General features: G+C 33.9%; 1 protein-coding gene across 5 annotated transcripts in view; it reads left to right on the top strand.

The window, feature by feature from the left end:
- Nucleotides 1–17177, top strand: part of Ih (hyperpolarization activated cyclic nucleotide gated potassium channel Ih) — a 297036-nt gene extending 279859 nt beyond the window's left edge. For 2 of the 5 annotated variants that reach the window (XM_085943436.1, XM_085943434.1), the window contains 4 exons: nucleotides 10167–10316; nucleotides 11312–11530; nucleotides 13193–13457; nucleotides 13638–17176. In XM_085943436.1, the coding sequence (XP_085799562.1) occupies nucleotides 10167–10316; nucleotides 11312–11530; nucleotides 13193–13457; nucleotides 13638–14206 (1203 nt within the window). In that variant the 3' untranslated portion in view covers nucleotides 14207–17176. Of the gene's footprint in view, nucleotides 1–3473; nucleotides 3558–8928; nucleotides 9034–10166; nucleotides 10317–11311; nucleotides 11531–13192; nucleotides 13458–13637 lie in introns of all 5 variants that reach the window. The other 3 variants (XM_085943437.1, XM_085943435.1, XM_085943433.1) reach the window with 3 other exon arrangements.
- Nucleotides 17178–19717: the final 2540 nt, after the last annotated feature.

Genomic DNA, 19717 nt, shown 5'->3' on the forward strand with positions numbered 1-19717 from the left:
GACTTTATTTATTATAATTGTAACTACGATCATTATAAGATTAACACATACCTGTTTATTCTAATAATTAGTAACTAAAGTTATATTAAGTTTCATAACAAATGTTTTATAAGACATGAAGACAAATAATAATACAAAAATAATTACTGGTAACAAAACATTAATAACAATAGATTTATTATCATTATGAGATATATTTTTAATCACACCAGTTTATTTTTGTTAAAATTGTTACATTCTTATTTTAAAAGCTAAATTTTAAACTTAGTTAAAGATTTTTTAAATTGTTGCAGGATATTCTTAGTCTATTATGAATATATATTATGAAATCTAAATTTATCGAATACTATATTATTTGTCTTCAAATTGAAATACCTACTGTCAATATAATATTGTTTTATTCAATTTTAATCTTCCAAAGATTCTATTTCTTTCTTATTTCTTACTTTGGGTTCACACAGAAAAAAGCGAATAAATGGAATTTTCATCATTAGAGTAATATGAAGGATTATCGATCTGTCCATTTAAGCCAGTCGAAGTCGAGCCATTTTTTTTAATAAATAATTATTACTGAACAGCGTTTTAGAAGTGATGCGACAACATTTATACCTACTTCTTATTATAGAGCATTTTGCAGAACATACAGCAAACATAATATTCCAACCAATCGAATATCTGCATGTAAAATAGTGAAGCTTATACATTATTATGATCACTACAATCCCCCTCTGCTGAAATCCACATGCTTGCTTTTTTAAATATGGGAATATAAAAAAACACAACAAGTATTTGTTCACAATCTCTTCGAGAACTATATTTTCCAGGTTGTTGGTATTCATCATAAGATAAGGTACAAGAAATAATCTTAAACTAAACAGAATGTATTCTGTTTTCTCACCAATATTCAGTAAAAGACGTCAATTTCATGTCATGATTAGTTCAAAAGTATCATGACAGATGTAGCTATCACACATAAAGAAAAACAATTTAGTATTTAATTTATTTTTAAAATACAAAGATACTACTTATCAATCTGTATGTAATTTAATGATTTTTATATCGTTTATGTATTATCAACTATGGAGATACCTATCGTTTCTATCACATAGAACCTATTGAATCTTCTATAGATAGGTACATACAATAAGTATCAATGGCGAAGGGTGAAATTAGGCTGTGGAGATTTGACAAAAATAGTGCACACTTTGTCAGTCATACTTATTCGTTTTCATTGAACTAAAAATAAATTTTACATATTTTTGAAATTCAATTAAGCCCCGCCTAAACTAAACCATAATAGATTAAAAAAAAATTCAATAGAAGAAAAGTTTTTGTCTTTTATCTTTAAGCGGGGCTTCATTAAATTTAAAAATCCAACCAACACCATCTGCATTTTGTATTCTTAGTTCAATGAAAATAAATAAGTATGTCTGACAAAGTTTAGTGCGTATTATTTATGTCGAATCTCCACAGCCTATCTCCGCCCTTCGTCGCTATAAATATAATATGTAGGTACTTTTTATGCTACACGCACTCTATCTCTTCTTACATCGAAATAGTTCATTTTTAACATTAACAATGTTGTTATATTTAAATAAATAAACGTTAACTGTGCACTTTTTAAATTGAATACCACTAATCTGAAACTCATTTATTTTATTTTATCACAAAATAATTATTCTTCAGAGCACCTCTATTATCTCAAGCACACACCTTCACAACCACCAAATCTCTCTATGGGATGGTATTCTATTGAGATTATCTTAATTTCAGCAAAATAAAATATTTTTTACTATCGTCTTCTTATTTCCAAGACATTACTTTTTCTTACAGTTCCCACATAATACAATATATTGTATCTGTTTGTCTTCTATATCTATTAAAATTGGAAGACATTTCATTATATATCTACTTTATAGGATATAATACTTGCAAACGTTTAATAATTTATTATCATGACGACACTGCTGCATTATTTACTAAATCTAATATTTTCTAGTACTATTAAACGAGATAAATGACTAGGTTGCTACATAAATCTGACCATATACATTTCTAGCAAGATATTATTATGAGTTTATCCACAAAAACACAATTTTTGATAGCCACAAAATCATTTATTGTGATATTCTACATTAATTATGAATTAGACACCATTACACTGGAAAATTTATGCTTTATTGCCAATTGTTTTCATAAAACTATGAAAAATTTGGTGTAATATAACATTACCTATTCATAGCTTAAACGTGTCTAACTTTAGCATTGTTCTAACTAAAGATTGCTTCTGTATTAATTTTACTTTTAACCAGATATTAAAAAACCAAATAGTTTTATGTCGACTAAGTACCTCGGTAATTCAAAAAAATATTAAATGTTAATCAATTAATTTGTTTAACTTTGTAATATTCGAAAAATAGTTAGTTATTAACATTAAGCTAACATTACGCTTGTAAAATCTCTGAAGTTTGTGATAGAAATGACACTTTATTCTTTTCTAAGCGCGAGGGTTATAAAACGTCTGAAATACATGAGATTTCAATATATTTTTTAATTATTAATAATATATCAAATGACACAATGTCATTTGCAGAAATAGTGACATATAAATAATAGGGTATTAGGTATTATATATTATCCTTTTACATAAATGAAGATAATAATATGTAAGTCTGTCATGTTAACTTTAGGTATTTAATATTATGGACATTGATTTGTTTTAAACAAGTGGATTCTTATTCAGGAAGTAATTATCATAATATTACAATTATTTCATGACACTTTTTCTATTTTTTAATTGCAAAAGCAATGGAGTATGCTGTAAATAATATGAAGATGATTTTACTATTTAGAAGCATGGAATTGATCTTCCACTTAGTCCAAGATGGCTGCTGTCACTAGTACTGCACAGTTGACAAAAGATTGTTAGATAGATTGAAAGATGTCTGTTAGAGTAATAAAATAATTGAAAAGATAAAGTCATGTCAGCCTTTAGTTTGTTTTTTAAAGCTTCAATCAAATCATTTCAGTCACAGCTGTCAAAGGGTCGCCATCTTGGATTTAGTTATTATCCTGTGCTTCTCAATAATGTCGTAGAAGTATTACGATATTCTAATTCAGTGGATTGCTATATTTCTGTATCATTATGTCAAAATAAAAGACAAAGCATAAAATAGGATTATTTGATGCCTCATATTAAATATTTCAACGGCATATAAACATCCTAGAACTGTATTTTCTTTTATATGTAGATAATGATAAAGCGAGACAGTAGTTTAGTGAAAAAATTTCGTGGCACTACTATAAAAACAAAGTGATTAAGTACAATTCGTTTACACCCAAAAAAAGATGTATGTAGTTGTGAAGGTGTGGGTGCAAGAGTGGCATAAGTCCAATTCAATTGATTAATATGGCATTATATTGCAAGGGGGGTTTGTGGTGTTGTATAACGTGTTGGGTGATGTTGCACGCAGATCAGTCCCCTGTACCAGCCGAGACGGGCGGAGCTCGCGGCGGACGGTACCCCCCATTATCCGGACAGGGACCGAGTCACGCAGGTGCACCCGCTCACTTTCTGCTTCTGCTACTGTCACAACGTCTGTCTCAGAACTTAGTGTTTTTTATTCATTTTAATCTCGATGGTGGTGGCGTGTATTCCGTTGGATCGCCGTCGGTGTCCTGCAATTAGCCGTAGGCCCGGCCGCTTAGTCTTGGTAGATGTGCGGACACCGCCCGATCAAAACTAGTTTCTGTATTCCTCTTATTGTTGTTATATTGCCGCGCATTACCCAGTCCCGAACCGAACTGACATAGTTTTGTATTTGTTGTGTTGGCATTTCACCTAATTCGTTCGATATAACGAGCGCATCACCCATTCCCTCTTAGAACTTAGATGTGATATAACACCCATCTGTCTCTCAACACTCACACAAAAATATTCCTTTAGTTAACATGCTTCTAACCTAACCAAATCTAACCTAACTGTCTGCTTTATAATATACATAAAACATGAATAATAGCGGCACAATTCCACATACCGGAAATGATTTTTGAAATACACCATTCAAAAACTTCATATTCATAGTTTTGAGAAAAATCAAGTTTAAACTTTGCTAAAATCTATAAAAAAACACAGTCATAGTTATTGTTAAATTTATCAAAATGTGGTCGCATTTTGTGCACCTGCCATCAATTGAATATGTGTATTAATTAAGGCGCTAAGTACCAAAAACATAAAACCTGACATTTTTATAGAAAAATGTTCTACATACCAACGCCAATAACTTCAACTATAGTCAAAGTGCCTCAAGCAAGTCAAAAAAATACAGCAAAATAATTAAACCTGTCGACGTTGTAAGTCCGTTGGCGTGTTTTATTTATAATGGTGTAAGTAGCACTGCAGTGGTCAACGGCATTCAATATAAAATAACTGACGATGGTGTGTTGACACTTGCGAGTTCTTAATACCTAAAATTATAGAAGCTGCCGTGATTGCTTCACACTGTAAAACTACATTTTTCAAAAGGTCTGCTTCATGAAATTTTACTGCAATGACTCGGTATTTTGTAACTACAGGCAATACTACTTTTTGGTACTTAGAGCCTTATTTAATACATGTATTCAATTTATAGTTGGCTCTATTTTACACCAAGATATTCATCAAATATCTTTGAATGAATAATAATATAATACACTCTTATAGGACCAATAATTCTATATTTGACAAATAGCTCAGAGGTGATTCTCATAGAGAGTATAGGTAATTAATTTAAACCAAAATGAAGACTGACACTGTTTCATAATATTGTATTGAACACATAATATTATATTCAGTAAAACATAAAGCTACTTATAGACATACGGTAAATAGAAAGCTTTGAATATAACAAGCTTCTGAATTCCAGCATCATTTGTATCTGTCTGTCCGATTATTGTGTTTAAACATTGCAACGAGAATTAAAATTTGATGTTTTTGTACACCGTTCGGCTCCTACTTTGAAATTGTGCCATTATTGTCAATGACACTAGATATAAATGGATATACCCACACACAAAATAATGTTTTTTTTCACTCACAATATCACAAAGCATAATAAATCCAAGCTCTCCCAGCATTCCTAACTATCCATTAAATTTAAATACACAAACCTTGTCATTTGAGTCAATTACCAATCATTACGTTGACTATCCACACCTTGATTACCTGGATGATATATTTTAATATGAGAAGTAAACAAAATACATATTATTATAAGAAGAAACGGTGTTTGAGTTAACAGAATAAAGAAACAGTAAGCGACAATATCAATTAATTGTATTTGTTTTTCTGCTGTCACCATCCTTCTTTTTTCTTTAACGTTTCTGGCTCAATATCAAGAGATAATTTAGTAAAGTATAGGTGTATGAAAATGGAGGTATCTCCATCTTACGTTTCAAAGAGAAAAAGACATTAAATTAACAAAACCACAAAAATGAAATCACAAAATTAGTCATTTAACAAGTCACAGAAGAACTGGCAGAACATCAATTTGCACAGCATTCTCCGGATTGGCTTGATGTATGGCTGAAACTCCTCCGAATATGATGATTTTGATGAAAGGAGTAGGGGGCATCACAAAACCAACAATATAAACTAATTTTTTTTTAAGAATACTCAAAAATCAACGATTATTCAATGAATGTTTTTTTTAAACGAATGGGGGGTGAAGTTAAAAAATATTACATAATTTAGATGAAATGAAACAATGTGCGGAGGGGAGGTTAGGACAAAAAATATCAAAGGTAACGTGACGTCATTTATGGGCAACACCTAAAAATCCTGTAATAGACGAGTGATAAACTGTTTGCTAACGAAGTCAGTTTGAATTCCTGTTCTGAAAAATTCACGTGTTATTTTCGCAGAGCATGGACCTAATAACTATCATTTGTCATAAAAAAATCTTTTAAGACGCCTCTTCTAGAGGTGGCACGATTATAGAGCCAATGAAAGAAAACTTAGTAGCTGCTAGATATATGAGAATGGCTTTGGCATTCATAGATTTAATAGTTCACTTTCACTACATTATCTCTCTGCAACAACCCTGAAACGTCGAGGAAAGAAAAAGGAAGAATACACGTTGACAGTCCAAAAACCAAGTTCAATATAAAGGAACCGTAATAGTCGCAAACAATACAATATTAATTAACTTCCATTAAAAATACTACTTACATGGTAACACTATTAAACATGAATAGTGTTAGATTTTATTTCAATACAATATGTAAATTTATAAAGATTGTCAAAAACTCTATAGAAAATACTGGCAAACTATAAGTCAACGATTGTTAGTATAGGTAACTTAAATATGGACAATGTACAACATCACAACAATATTATACACTCATTCCATCTCGCTCACATCATTTGTGTTAAAAGAAGAGAACATATATTTTTGGTCCTCTATTCCTTACCTTATGACTTAATAAAGAACCATTGTGCATTGCGCTCGTGGTATGTTAAAATAAGTTGATATTCTTCAAGACGTGGCCACCCTATGAAAGAAATTCTGCCCTATTATGACATATATCTAACTTGTTGTAACTGAAAAATTAATTCTTTGTATTGCCTACAAGTATTATTACAAACTGCAACTCTATTCCAACTGATTAACTCCATAACATCTTTTCGTTATCTGTCTTGATAAGAGATAACTCTGATAATTTCAAGATCAATTCTGTATACTAGGTAGTTATCTAAATTGCAAGGATAACACCAGCTAACACCGAAACACGCCATTTATATTTCTTATTATGTTACTGTCATTGGATTACCTTGAAAAGGGTAATGTTGAATTGGAATTAACTATATGCTATATTACGGTGAATTATTATTTTTAAATTATAATATCAATATAATATTGTGTTAATAATATAATGTCATACTTGCTTTGTATGTTTTAATTGTATCGTCACTGTACAGGCCAATTGTCGAAACCCTCACTTTTCACCGAAGTTACATTTTGATGGCAATGGACTTATTGCATACTATTACACGAACTGATCAAGTATGATAAATCCCAAAATTTATTTTATATCAAAATAATTCAAAACTATTTTTTAAGCCATTTGTAACTTGACAAAAAATATTCAAGCCAAATGCTGTAACCTTTTAAACACAAACCACTGGTGTATCAATAAAATATAATTCTCAATTTGTAATAAATGAAAAATTATATAAAATAATAAGTAAATCCACTGCCCACAGTTTTTTTCACTTCCTGAACAATTTGATATTTGAGGGTTACGCCAATTGGCCTGTACAGTGACGGTATATTATACATGGTACCTAAAAAGAAAGATTGCATTTACAATTTTTTGAAAATCAACGTGAAATGTTAATTTTGAGATTTTGTACCTCGAGATAGTTACCTCTTGGATTGCGTCTTAGCATTTTTATTGATTTTAGAGATTACTGCCAAGTATACAGAATTGATCTTGAAGTTATCAGAGTTATCTCGTATCAAGACAGACGTTATGGAGTTAACCAGTTGGAATAGATCTGCAGTTTATAATAATAATTGTAGGCAATACAAAGAATTAATGTGTAGTTTTGGTTTCTCCTCAGTAGGTGTTACCATACCAACATCACATAATATATTTGAACGCAATCTTCAAAGTCTGATCAGACTTACTACAAATTAGGTTATGAGCGGTCAATTAGTAAAGTTAAACAAGATAACTAGATACATTATCATGATGTCGAGTCTAATTATTACAGCTAATAATTAGTGTGACTTATAGTTTGCTGATATTTGCCTTTATTGTTTTAGCGACATCCATCATCCATTTTCAATCGAATATAACTTTATGTTGCCTTTTATCCTTATTTTATTAATGTTATAATTTGAGAATGACTTAACGGCATCCGTCCTTTCCCATTCAGAGGTAAATAATATACACACATAAGAGTCAACACTATGTTTTGCTGATGCTCTATGAAAACAGACCCACTGATCATCCAAAAACATCTCACTGACATAACTCAATGCCTGTCTCCGTACCCGATCATTGTTCAGAAATTGGTGTTGTGCTAGATGACTAAATTAAACATTAGCGAGTACTGTAAATTGATTTGGTTCCCTCGTGTATTTTTCTTTATTTTGTTACAATATTGGTGTATCTTTTTTATTATACGTCTTGGAATGGAATAACTTAGATGTGGTTACAAAAAAAATGTTTCGCCATCAAACATTATTGTTATTATCAAAGCATGCAATATAATATCAGACACCATTCGCCACACTACTTCATGTTCGAACAATTGAATTGCATTATATTCAATATCATATACGTACTGTTATAAATGTAAAAAACTGCAAAGCTAATTTATTATTTCTTTCGTCAGATTCCTTTCGATGACATGAGCTTTTTATTCGCTTGTGCGGTTTGTAACTTTGCATCTTTGACATGAGAACTTAAGGAAGAGTCTTTGAAGAGATCGAAGACGGAAGCGATCCACGGGATCGGTCAGTTCCGTCGAGATAAATGCAATTTTTTTTTCATTAAAAGCATGAGACGTTTCGTTCTAAACGTATCATAGATCTATTTGTGTTTTGTTGTTTGGATCTTAGCCTAGAGCGCATCGATGTTCTTTTATGATGTTATTAATGTGCGTGCGTGTGAGTGTATCGATGTCCCGTCCCGCGTCACGGCGCCATTTCGAAATACGTCCGCACCCGGACCCCGGGGTAGCCCTCAGATCTCTCTCTTTCTCTCTCTCTCTATCTCTCTGTCTGTCTCTCTCTTTCACTCTGTCGATCCGGTCCGTTCTGTTCCCGACCCTCACGCGGCGGCAGGATACCTAGCATGAATCGATTCGCGGGCCACCGGGAGCCACTGTACCAAGCTTTGCTCTTTTCTACTATCTTGTGTTTCTCGCTTGTTTTCTAGATCTTGCAGAATCTCCAAAAAAAGCGCACCGAAAGGAGGGGGCGTCTCAGCTCGGATCAAGCGAGCAAAAAGAAAGGATACACCAAAAGCAATCTGATTTTCAAGGTAACCCGCGGCGGAGGCGCCGGGCCGCATGCTCTCGCCCGCCGCTAGAGGCCGTCGCTCGCCTCCCTCCCTCCGCTCTACCGCTGTACCACTAGTCGCTTCTTTGCTTCTATGCTTCTTTGCTTCCGCTTCTTTCTTTTCTCCTGCGCCAGCATGACATATGTCCAATACACGCCACTCGCCAATCGCCACTCGCCGACCATCCGTCGTCAGCCGCCCGAGACGATTCCACTCGAACACTTACAGCCGACGCGCTCCGCCTTTCCGACCGAGGATCACCCCTCTCTCTCTCTATCTCTCTCGTGGCGTTCTTAGATTCGAGCCGATGACATATATTATATTGTTACATCCGTGTTACAGGCATGCAGTTTTTATTCATTCAAATTTTTGGTTCAAAAGAATGGCTTCACAACATATTCTCATCAAGTTTTTTTAAATTTATCACAACTCGATTATGATTCGCATTTTTCTTGGCATATTCAATTTAATTTCGCCTCCAAGAAGGAGTAATGAATATTATCGACACCCGCGTCACTCTCGACTCTCATGCCCATCGCGAAGATACCGAACGGGTCATCCTCCCATTGACGGAAGGGATTCCCAACCGAATGTTCAATATTCAATAAACCTTCTTGGCGCAGTAGAGCCGTGCCTCGTTTCCGTGCTAATTTATTTATTTCACATTGAGATATATCCAATTTGGGATACTTCATTAGTTTGTAGACTGTGACGTCTGACTACTCGTTGTTTTAGTCCAGAAAGTAATCAATAATAATATGCTTTCTTCTCAATGTTTTTAACAATACAAAAATAAGTATAGTTAGATTGAAACAGTAAATAATAATTAATCCTGGCGACAGTCGAAAGTCTGTTGCGGCCGCTCGGTCGGTCCACGCCAGCGCAGCATGATTTCGAGCTTTGACTAACAAAACGCCCGCTCGGGCCTCTCGCTTGGACCTTAACCGCCCAATTGGACCGCTTCAAATTCAACGGCGACCCCCGGCCCTGGCTCTCCGTTCCTGATGATCGAGCCCCTGACGAGCGCAACCGACAACGGACAAACCTTAATCTTATTCGTGTCTGATAACCATCCTTGTGACAGTTGACTAATGATTGTGTGTTGAATCCTGCAGTTCCTCAACATGGCGTCAGTATTCATGCGGATCTTTAACCTCATCTGCATGATGCTCTTGATCGGCCACTGGTCTGGCTGTCTCCAGTTCTTGGTTCCCATGTTGCAAGGTTTTCCGTCCAACTCCTGGGTCGCTATCAACGAACTTCAGGTTTGTTCGCATTACATATTTTATCTACCTATTCTCATATTTCAGATATTGCAAAAACTTTCAATTGTATTTTTAAAATAAGATTTTTGTAGTTCATTTATAAATATTTTTCAATCGTTGACTTTTTATTCTCTTTCCTAAAAAACAATTTATTGCTTTAGCTAGAATTCTATTTTACAATAGTTATGATAAGTAAAGAAGTACAATGAATTATAGTTGATTGGGTATTTTTTTATTTGTGAAACCATCTTTTAGTTTTCTATCGATAAAACAATTAGACTAAAAAGAGTTAATACATTTGATACTAAACAAACAGAGACTATGAAACTAATAAACAACAGTAATGTAAATAATGAAAAATGTAATGTCTGCGAATTCACATGTGGAAATGTGATTTTGAATAATATACCTACTTTCTTCACTCTATTAAAAATGCTTTTTTATACAAATCTGTTTGGGACTAGCAGGATACTCGAAAAAGGTTGAGAACTCGTGCTTTCAACCATCTCAACCATCTCGTAGAATTAATTATAATTCAGTGTACCTTGTTATTTAACTTTTTTACTAATTTTTATTCCACTTATTTTTATTGTCATTTGACATACTTCTTTATTGATAATAATACTAATGTTTGTAAAACTTTTTTTCTCTTTTCTGTTTTTCAAGAAGAGTAATTTATTTTTAAAAATTTAATTTATGTAAGATTTTTTATTAGGCAATTAAATACGTAGTTAATAATATAATAAGATTATATAAATATTTTTAATTTTTCTTTTACAATCTTGTTATATTTTGTCATCTGATTTGTCATGATCTGATCTGTCATGAGATTTGATTTTGATTTTCAAAGTTCCATCCATCTATGTTTCTGTATTTCTGTTAATTTTCTTCATTATTTTAGCCAATAATTATTATTATAAAACAATTAGTTATGATTCTAGTGTGGCCATAATCTAAGATTTTTTAACTAAATGTTGATGTGATGATATTTCTAGGAAGCGTTTTGGCTCGAGCAATACTCGTGGGCGCTGTTTAAAGCGATGTCACACATGCTGTGCATAGGGTACGGTCGCTTTCCACCGCAGTCGCTCACCGACATGTGGCTCACTATGCTCTCCATGATCTCCGGCGCCACCTGCTACGCCCTCTTCCTCGGCCACGCCACCAATCTCATTCAGAGCTTGGACTCTTCGAGAAGACAGTATCGGGAAAAGGTTAAATCAATCAATTGTTACCCAATTCAAACTGTACAATTATTTAGATAGTTAATATAAAAATTAAAGCATTATCATCACTCTTGATCATAAAATGCATCTATTTCCAAAAACCAATATGTCAACATAAATTGTCAAAATCTAACAAAATATACATACATTGTATAATATATGAAATTTCTCACAAAATGTATTGTTCTACAACTTTTGAAACTTACAGTTCATAATAATTATTCATTTATATTTATTAAATTTATATTGTACCGTTCGCACACTTTCAGACACATTTACAATTTCAAAATTTTAAATTAATGGTCGAGGAATGAAATTTTATAAGTTTGCCATTATATGGACGCCATGACACATTATGACGTCACGTCCTGACGTCGCTAAACAACGGATTACGTTTGCACTCATGCATGCAAATGAGCAGTATTTAGCTTATAAAGTATTTGGGAATCTCATGCATATGAACCTTTTCTATTTATAGTTCAAAAATTTTAACACGTTGATCGCCATGGGGGTCACCGGTGACCGGCATTGGATTACGTTAAGGGGGCCATGGGGGTCACCGGTGACCGGCAAAGAAGACCTACGCCGGCGGGCACGCACGCAGTGAATTTTTCGATACGCGGTGACCGGCATGGCCCTTCTGTATATTACTACCACTTGGCCTGAAAATATGTTTTCCCAGTCACAAAATATAGGCTCACTAATGTAAAGAATGTACATAATGAAAAAAAAAGTTTTCCTTTTAAATTGTAAATGTGTTTTTATTGATATAAAAATAAAAATTAAATAGATTATAAAAATGTAAGTTATAAAAATTATGTAAATAATAAAAAATAGAACTACAAAAATGATTATAATGTATGTATACGTATATTGCCAGTTTATGTGTATCCAAGTATTATACTACCCAATTTGAAAACTTTTATTCCGTATTTGTGCCTTTTCTGTTTATTATACTATCTAAATCTAAATATAATTCGACCTCGAAATGGCACCATGCTCTCATCAACACATTTGGACAGGTAACCGGCGAAATGGCCGGCCCGGCGCAATATAATAAATTAACTTGTTGGCGCCGCGACGGACACATGTGGCCAATATTTACGTAATTATTTTAATAATATATATTATAATTTACAAAAAATTTACAAAAAAACATTATATTCTTTCATAACCTATCAAATAATACCTTAGAAACAAATAATCATTTTTAAACTATTTTATGTAAAACTAGTTGGCGATCAATGTGTTAATGGGTGTTACCAACTTTAGGCGATTATTCATATAAATAATATTTGTTTGCGTTCACAACAAATTCAAGTTTTAGGGATTATTTTGGCAATTTCTGTCCATTTATTAACTTACTACAAATTAATGATATTGGATTGCACAATTATTATTACTTCCATGAATCATTTTTTCAACTTCACTTTGATAATATTATTATATTATTTAGGTCTAGCAGAGAAAGATTTCTTCAATGTCTTTGAATTAAATCAATAATAAACCATGCACAAATTATCCATATACCAAAAGATAATAATCTGGATAAACATTACTATGCACAGAGCGATATCATTGAAATTGACATTTATACTTCTTATTGGTAACCGCTACATGTTATAATATTGTCTAAATGGTATTTCACAGGTCAAACAAGTAGAAGAATATATGGCGTATAGAAAATTACCTAGAGAAATGAGGCAGCGGATCACGGAGTACTTCGAGCATCGGTATCAGGGAAAATTCTTCGACGAGGAATTGATTCTGGGAGAGCTGAGTGAAAAGTTGAGAGAGGACGTCATCAACTACAACTGCAGATCGCTAGTCGCGTCAGTGCCCTTCTTCGCCAACGCCGATTCCAACTTTGTATCCGATGTCGTGACCAAGCTGAGATATGAAGTTTTCCAACCAGGTGAAGCTTTTTCTCTAGGATTTCTTCTAATATATTTGTGTTTGAGGTATATCAAAATTATATTTATTCTCAATATAATGAATGTTCTATATTTTCAATATTGAATAAAAAAAAAATCATTGATTAAATTTAGGTAGTGGTCAAAAACAATATTAACGAGAGACAATTGCTGATTTTCAGGCGACATCATCATAAAAGAGGGGACGATAGGGTCCAAGATGTACTTCATCCAGGAGGGCATCGTGGACATAGTTATGGCAAACGGTGAAGTGGCGACGAGCCTGTCGGATGGCTCGTACTTCGGCGAAATCTGTCTGCTGACTAATGCGCGACGAGTGGCGTCCGTGCGAGCTGAGACATACTGCAACCTGTTCTCGCTATCCGTGGACCACTTCAACGCCGTACTAGACCAATACCCGCTTATGCGACGCACCATGGAGAGCGTGGCGGCCGAGCGCCTCAACAAAATAGGCAAAAATCCCAACCTGGTAGCTCATCGCTCCGAGGAGGACACGGGCAGCATCAACGCCGTGGTGGTAGCGCTGGCTGCCGAAGCGGAGCACGCGTCGCGCTCGCCTGACCGGGGGCCGCCCTGTCTCGGCCTCGCCCTTCGCCCCCTGCAGGCGGCCGCTTTCCTCGGCCAGCGACTCCCTCGCCCCAAGTCAGACAACAACGTGGCGGCGGAGCGCGATCCACCCGGCCTGGCGCGCGGCCTCTTCCGCAAATCGGACGCCGCCTTCCCGCAATGACGGCGCTCCGCCCCCTGGTGAGCGCGCCCCGCTCTCGCGCCGGCGGACGGACGATATTAGCTTTAAAAAAAATTAGGTGCTCGATAAAAACAAAAGTATTAAGCGGAGACGGGCCGCGGCGGAATCGGGCGGTACGCGCCCCCCGGCGGAGGCCGCGGTCCCGATCCGCCGCCCCCCGATCGTCTTTTGATACGTACGATATATTTTATAGAGAAATATATATTCGAAAGCGGCGGCCCGCCGGTCTTCCCTCTCGGGCGCTCCGCTCTCGCGGGGCGGCGAAGAGCGAGGGACGTCGTCGTCTCCGTCGGTTTGCCGTCGGGCGCGCTCCCGTCACACGGAGATGTAAATATTAGGTAGAGGGCGCGGGGGGCGGGGGAGGCGCCGTCGGCCGACCGTCGCCGTCATATCACAAAATTACCTTTAAGATATCATGGCTAAATTTGAAAAGCAATAAATAATTTAACACGTTTTGTATGTTACAGAAGTTGTCTAGATTAGTAAACTGTTAATGGTACCGCGACAGTCGGACGGAGCGCGACGACGCGACGCGACCGTCACGCCGCGCGTCGACCCGGGCCCTGTATTTTTGTATATACGAATGTCAATTTTACATAGAATATAATTTTGCCAAATTGTGTAATATTTTTTTTTACTTCTAAGTTGTATGACAATTACTGTTATCGTTTTAAGAGTTATTAAGTAATATTATTTGTAATTAAATTATTAATCTGTTACCTTGCTAGGTATACCTATCGCTAAAAAAACTACTTATTATTCATTAGACGATTCAAGATACTGTATCTACCTTTTAGGTGAATCTTGCCATTTTAATACATGAAATTAATACATGATAGATTAGACTGAGATTTATTGTATCATAAAATATACACTTATGCTTTGTTAATTATTATGAAATGGTAGTCTATTGTAAAATTTAATAAAGTTCACCATTGATTGTAAATTGGAAAACAAACTGCGATATCGTCGGGCGGGGTAGGGTGACCGACTGTTATTGTGAATCAACCCCGCTATCGATCGCCTGCCACTGATCGCCGATCAGGGCTTCGGTGCGATTGACGAGATGACTTCTCTGCCCGACCACAGGAACATCTTTTTATTGTTACGTGTACCGAAATGAACGTTACCAATATTTTCTATTTTTAAAGATAATTTGACAGGCTGAGAACACAACTCAGGCGAGCGACACGGAACCAAATGCTGGGTAAATTACATACATTTCGCAAATATAATGATAATATTTCTCTATTTCAATTTGTAAATTTTCCTTAATTGTAATTAGTTTGAATAAGAATACAGGCAGATAAAATAAATGTTACCCTTGACTAAATTTATAATTACATTTCTTGTAACCAACCAACTTTCCTTATCATATTTTAAGTTTTATACTGAGTACCTACCCAGGAAAGTTCTGATATAAATAATAATATGCTGATTAGATTGCAGATTATTCTGAAGTAATTATATTATTAATTGTCAAAATAAATGGCTGTCAGATTTATTTTATAATCATCATAACAAAAAACAACTCTACCATTACATTCTTTCATATGTGTAAATAGATTCCTATTCAATTAATTATCCAAGGTTTGTTTGTAGCCTTGTTTGTGCAGTTTCCTTCTAAATATGCATACAAGAATGTTATCCTTTCCAAAATAATAAAATGACAAGCTATGAATTCAAATACCTAGGTAGGTAGGTACTCTATCCTTGCCTACACAAAATGATTGAGTAGGTAAGTATATTGAACAAATCGTATAGATAGAAACAGATTTAACGTATTAAATATCAATAATCAAACAAAATAAAGACAACTAATTTAGGTATATTGCAATAATAAAGTATTGTCCGTTAGAAAATGTAGGTATGCAAATATGTCACTTGTTTAAGATTTGTTATCAGCCTGTCATTTCACTGTATACTCTACTTGTAAGCTGTTGTAGAGATTTTCAAATTTTTGCCTTGACATGTAAATAATTCCATTAAATACTTGTGATAATTATGTCTGTGCTGTCACAAAATCGTAGCCCCGGTGTCCGTTTAGTTAAAAAGTTGGAATCGCTATCACAATGAAGCTACTACAATGAGCAATTAATAAATTATTGACCTTTACTTTGTGATTGTGCCATAAGAAACTCGTAGGAAATGGTATATTCAAAATGTTAAACATGCATGCGTAGATGATCTTCCAACAATCCGATATGTTAAGTTTTCATTTAGAGCAGTTCTCTCATTTGAAGTTGAAGGATAGATAAAAATTATTTGCTATTCCAAACAAAGACCGCAAGCTGACAACATTTTATATCTACACGACAACACTAATGCTAAATTAATTAATATTATAATATTTAGTCACGATAACTCATTGACATTCAAAAGGACGAGCAGCATAATGGTAAGAAACTAAAATCCTTATAAAATTGCCAGTACAAATCGTACCTATATGTAAAGCTGACTTTCACACCATTAGACAATCATTGATGGTACATAATAATTATAATTTAACATCCATTGATATTAATTTACAGATCATTTATCACCGAGTAATCATTTTAAAATACAGATATGCATGAGCGTTCTATTAAACAGAGCATTGAGCACAAAACAAATAGAAACATTACATAATATGCTATATTGCATCAAAACAACCATGCGATATCTGTTATATGATTTTGGAAGGAAACATAAACGTGATCGAATACTTTGTTGTTCGCTTGCGATCTTTGAATGTTACAAAAGGGAATGCTTTGCAGGCTATGAGAATTGATGTTCCCATTTAATGACAGACTAGATAATATGTTATGGATGCCTAATGGATAATGGATGCACAGTTTTAAGAAAAAACTAATGATATTTTACCAAAAGTGCTCATTGCTGTTATCAAAAAAAAACATTAGAGAAAAACTGCATTAAATTATAAAAACAAACAAAAATACGAGTCTTATTTTGTTACACCTCTTCCATTTATCCCCAACTTACTCTCTTTGTAATGAATATATTAATAAAATATAATAAAGTTATAGAGGAGAGAGTAGCGACTGCATGGAAACGTACAGTTTTTGCATTATCAACAAAACTCAAAATTTTAAGAATTGTAGGAAATAGCGAATTTGCAAAAGTAGAACGTTTGAAAGTCGAGGCCCGTCTATTCCTACCTACTAAAGCGATCAAGAACCTAATTAATTTAATACATAATATAAGTATAGTAGAACCTTGATTATCCGGATTTCCGATTATCCTGATTTATATTACGATCATCAGTTTCGTATATTACAATAAATATGTATGATATAAAAAAATATAAGTATAATGAAAACATTAAAAAAGATTTTTGTATTTCGATTATCCAAACTATCACCATTTCCAATCAGTCCAGGTAATCGAGGTTCTGGAGAGTGTAATGCTACTGAGAGCAAGTGTCGAAAGAATAATACGAAAGATGCAATATTTTTTAATACATTTTGTACAATACAAATTGGTGAAATAATATTTAGGTTTGCTGGATTATGTTGCAGCGATGAAAATGGAACCAAAAAGAGTGGAGAGAGCTTGAGGAGGCCTTCATCCAGGTGGATTGGGACAGGCTGATGGGGATGATAACTGATAATTGAGGGGTGTGGTCTAAAAACTCGATAACCCACAGCATATTGTGATATTTTGAGTTAACTACTATATTATCGTCTAAAGAAGATTTTTCTTTAAATACTTTAATCATTTTAGTTAAAAATATATTAGTAGATAGTATAGTATAGATAGATATAAGTATATAGACAAAAATATATTCCACATTTACCCACTTTACCGTTGAAAAACAAGACGACACAAACAAGATGGCCGTCATTAGAGATTCTTGAGAGCATTACAAGAATCCAATCTCCAATATTGAAGAAATCCAGGTGATTTTTGTGTAGCAAATAGTGACAATCCAATCTGGTGAACCTTGAGCGTTAAGCTGTTAACCAGGATGAAAATAATGTCCAATTGGATAATTAATATTTAAAACACTTTAACACAATAAAAAAAACTAAGTATGTTATTTTTATGGATATTGTTAGATTTTTTTAATAATCCATAGTTTTTAATCAAATCAACTTTTGATATAGTCACAATACTAGAACTAATATAAGTATATTTTTTTTCATTGGCTCTCCAACCCGTTGTGGATCTTGGCCGCCTCATGAAAAGGTTTCTTGACAGATTGTTTACGAGAAAGAAATATTAACCACTTGCCCAACTCATCGGATTCGTTCTCATTGAATATCAACATATTAATATTGTGAATTTGCTAGACTCGAGATTCGAACCCGAGTGGCACTAACAAACTCTGGGTATTTTTAGATACCTTTATTTGGGTTATAAAGATTATTTTAGCATCACGCACATAGCATAGATCGATTGAAAATTAGGCAATAAATAAACATACCTAAATTAAATGAAAAAAAGCAGGTAATAAATTTAAATAAAAATACCTGATAATATGGGGTAGCATTCTGAGTTTGCTTAAGGGTGGCATGTGGCCTGCATTCCTACACACCTACCTAATATGTCACTGTTTACTACTACTTTACATGTAAACCTCGTTCTACGTTTGAAGGGGCCTTGGGCTAAACACTTATAATATTTAGCATTTTAGAATCAATTGATATTAAAACAAATTTACATCTCTAAAGCAAGTAGCCATAATCGATTTAGGTCAATTGTTGCATAAATAATTGAGGGGCCGAGAATTAAACGAGTACAAGTGGTGTAGGTATAATTAAAAACGATTTAGGAGCAATTTTCACATTACCACATAGGTACCTATTTATGCATCAAACATGTAACTGGTTTATATGAAAATTTAAAAGTATTTTAGTCCTAACATTGGATTACATTATATGGATACCTGTGTATACCTACATTGTTGTGGACCTCCTTAAAACACTAATATCATTAATTAGGGTTTTTTAAAAATAAAAATGGACTACTAATTACCTATCTGTTAGATTGCTAGAAGTTTGCACGCGCATTTCTCTGGGTACCTACCTAAAAGTTTTTACCAGAAAAAAGGTTTTAAGCAGAAATTTTTCTCACCTAGGAAGGGTTTTTAAATTTAAATGACTTTAAGAGTTCCAACTTCTACCCACTTCCACCAAACAAAAAAGTGTTGTGGAATTACTGAACACTGCAGCTGCTGCTGTTTTCTTGTATTTTCTTAAATAATGATTATAATATTATTAATAACCTTCATAAAAATTGAACAATATTTTTTAATAATACCTAATCTTGTCGTAAAAATGTCAAAAGGCATTTCACCAAATTATACAGTAAATAATAGTATAAATAAAAATTCTAAATTCTTTTGATCTGATTTATTTATTTTGTGATTGGCAAGCTTATGGAATTAAATAAACTGGTTTGTAGGGAATTTTTTTAAATCATAAAATATTATCACTATTAGTGGGGGGGTTTTTATAGATAGGTCATATCGAAAGAAAAGCATTGGTATTG

This window comes from Rhyacophila brunnea, unplaced genomic scaffold (genome assembly GCF_057557595.1).
Source record: "Rhyacophila brunnea isolate RB1 unplaced genomic scaffold, BYU_Rbru_1.0 scaffold_16, whole genome shotgun sequence".
Classification (NCBI taxonomy): Eukaryota; Metazoa; Arthropoda; class Insecta; order Trichoptera; family Rhyacophilidae; genus Rhyacophila; species Rhyacophila brunnea.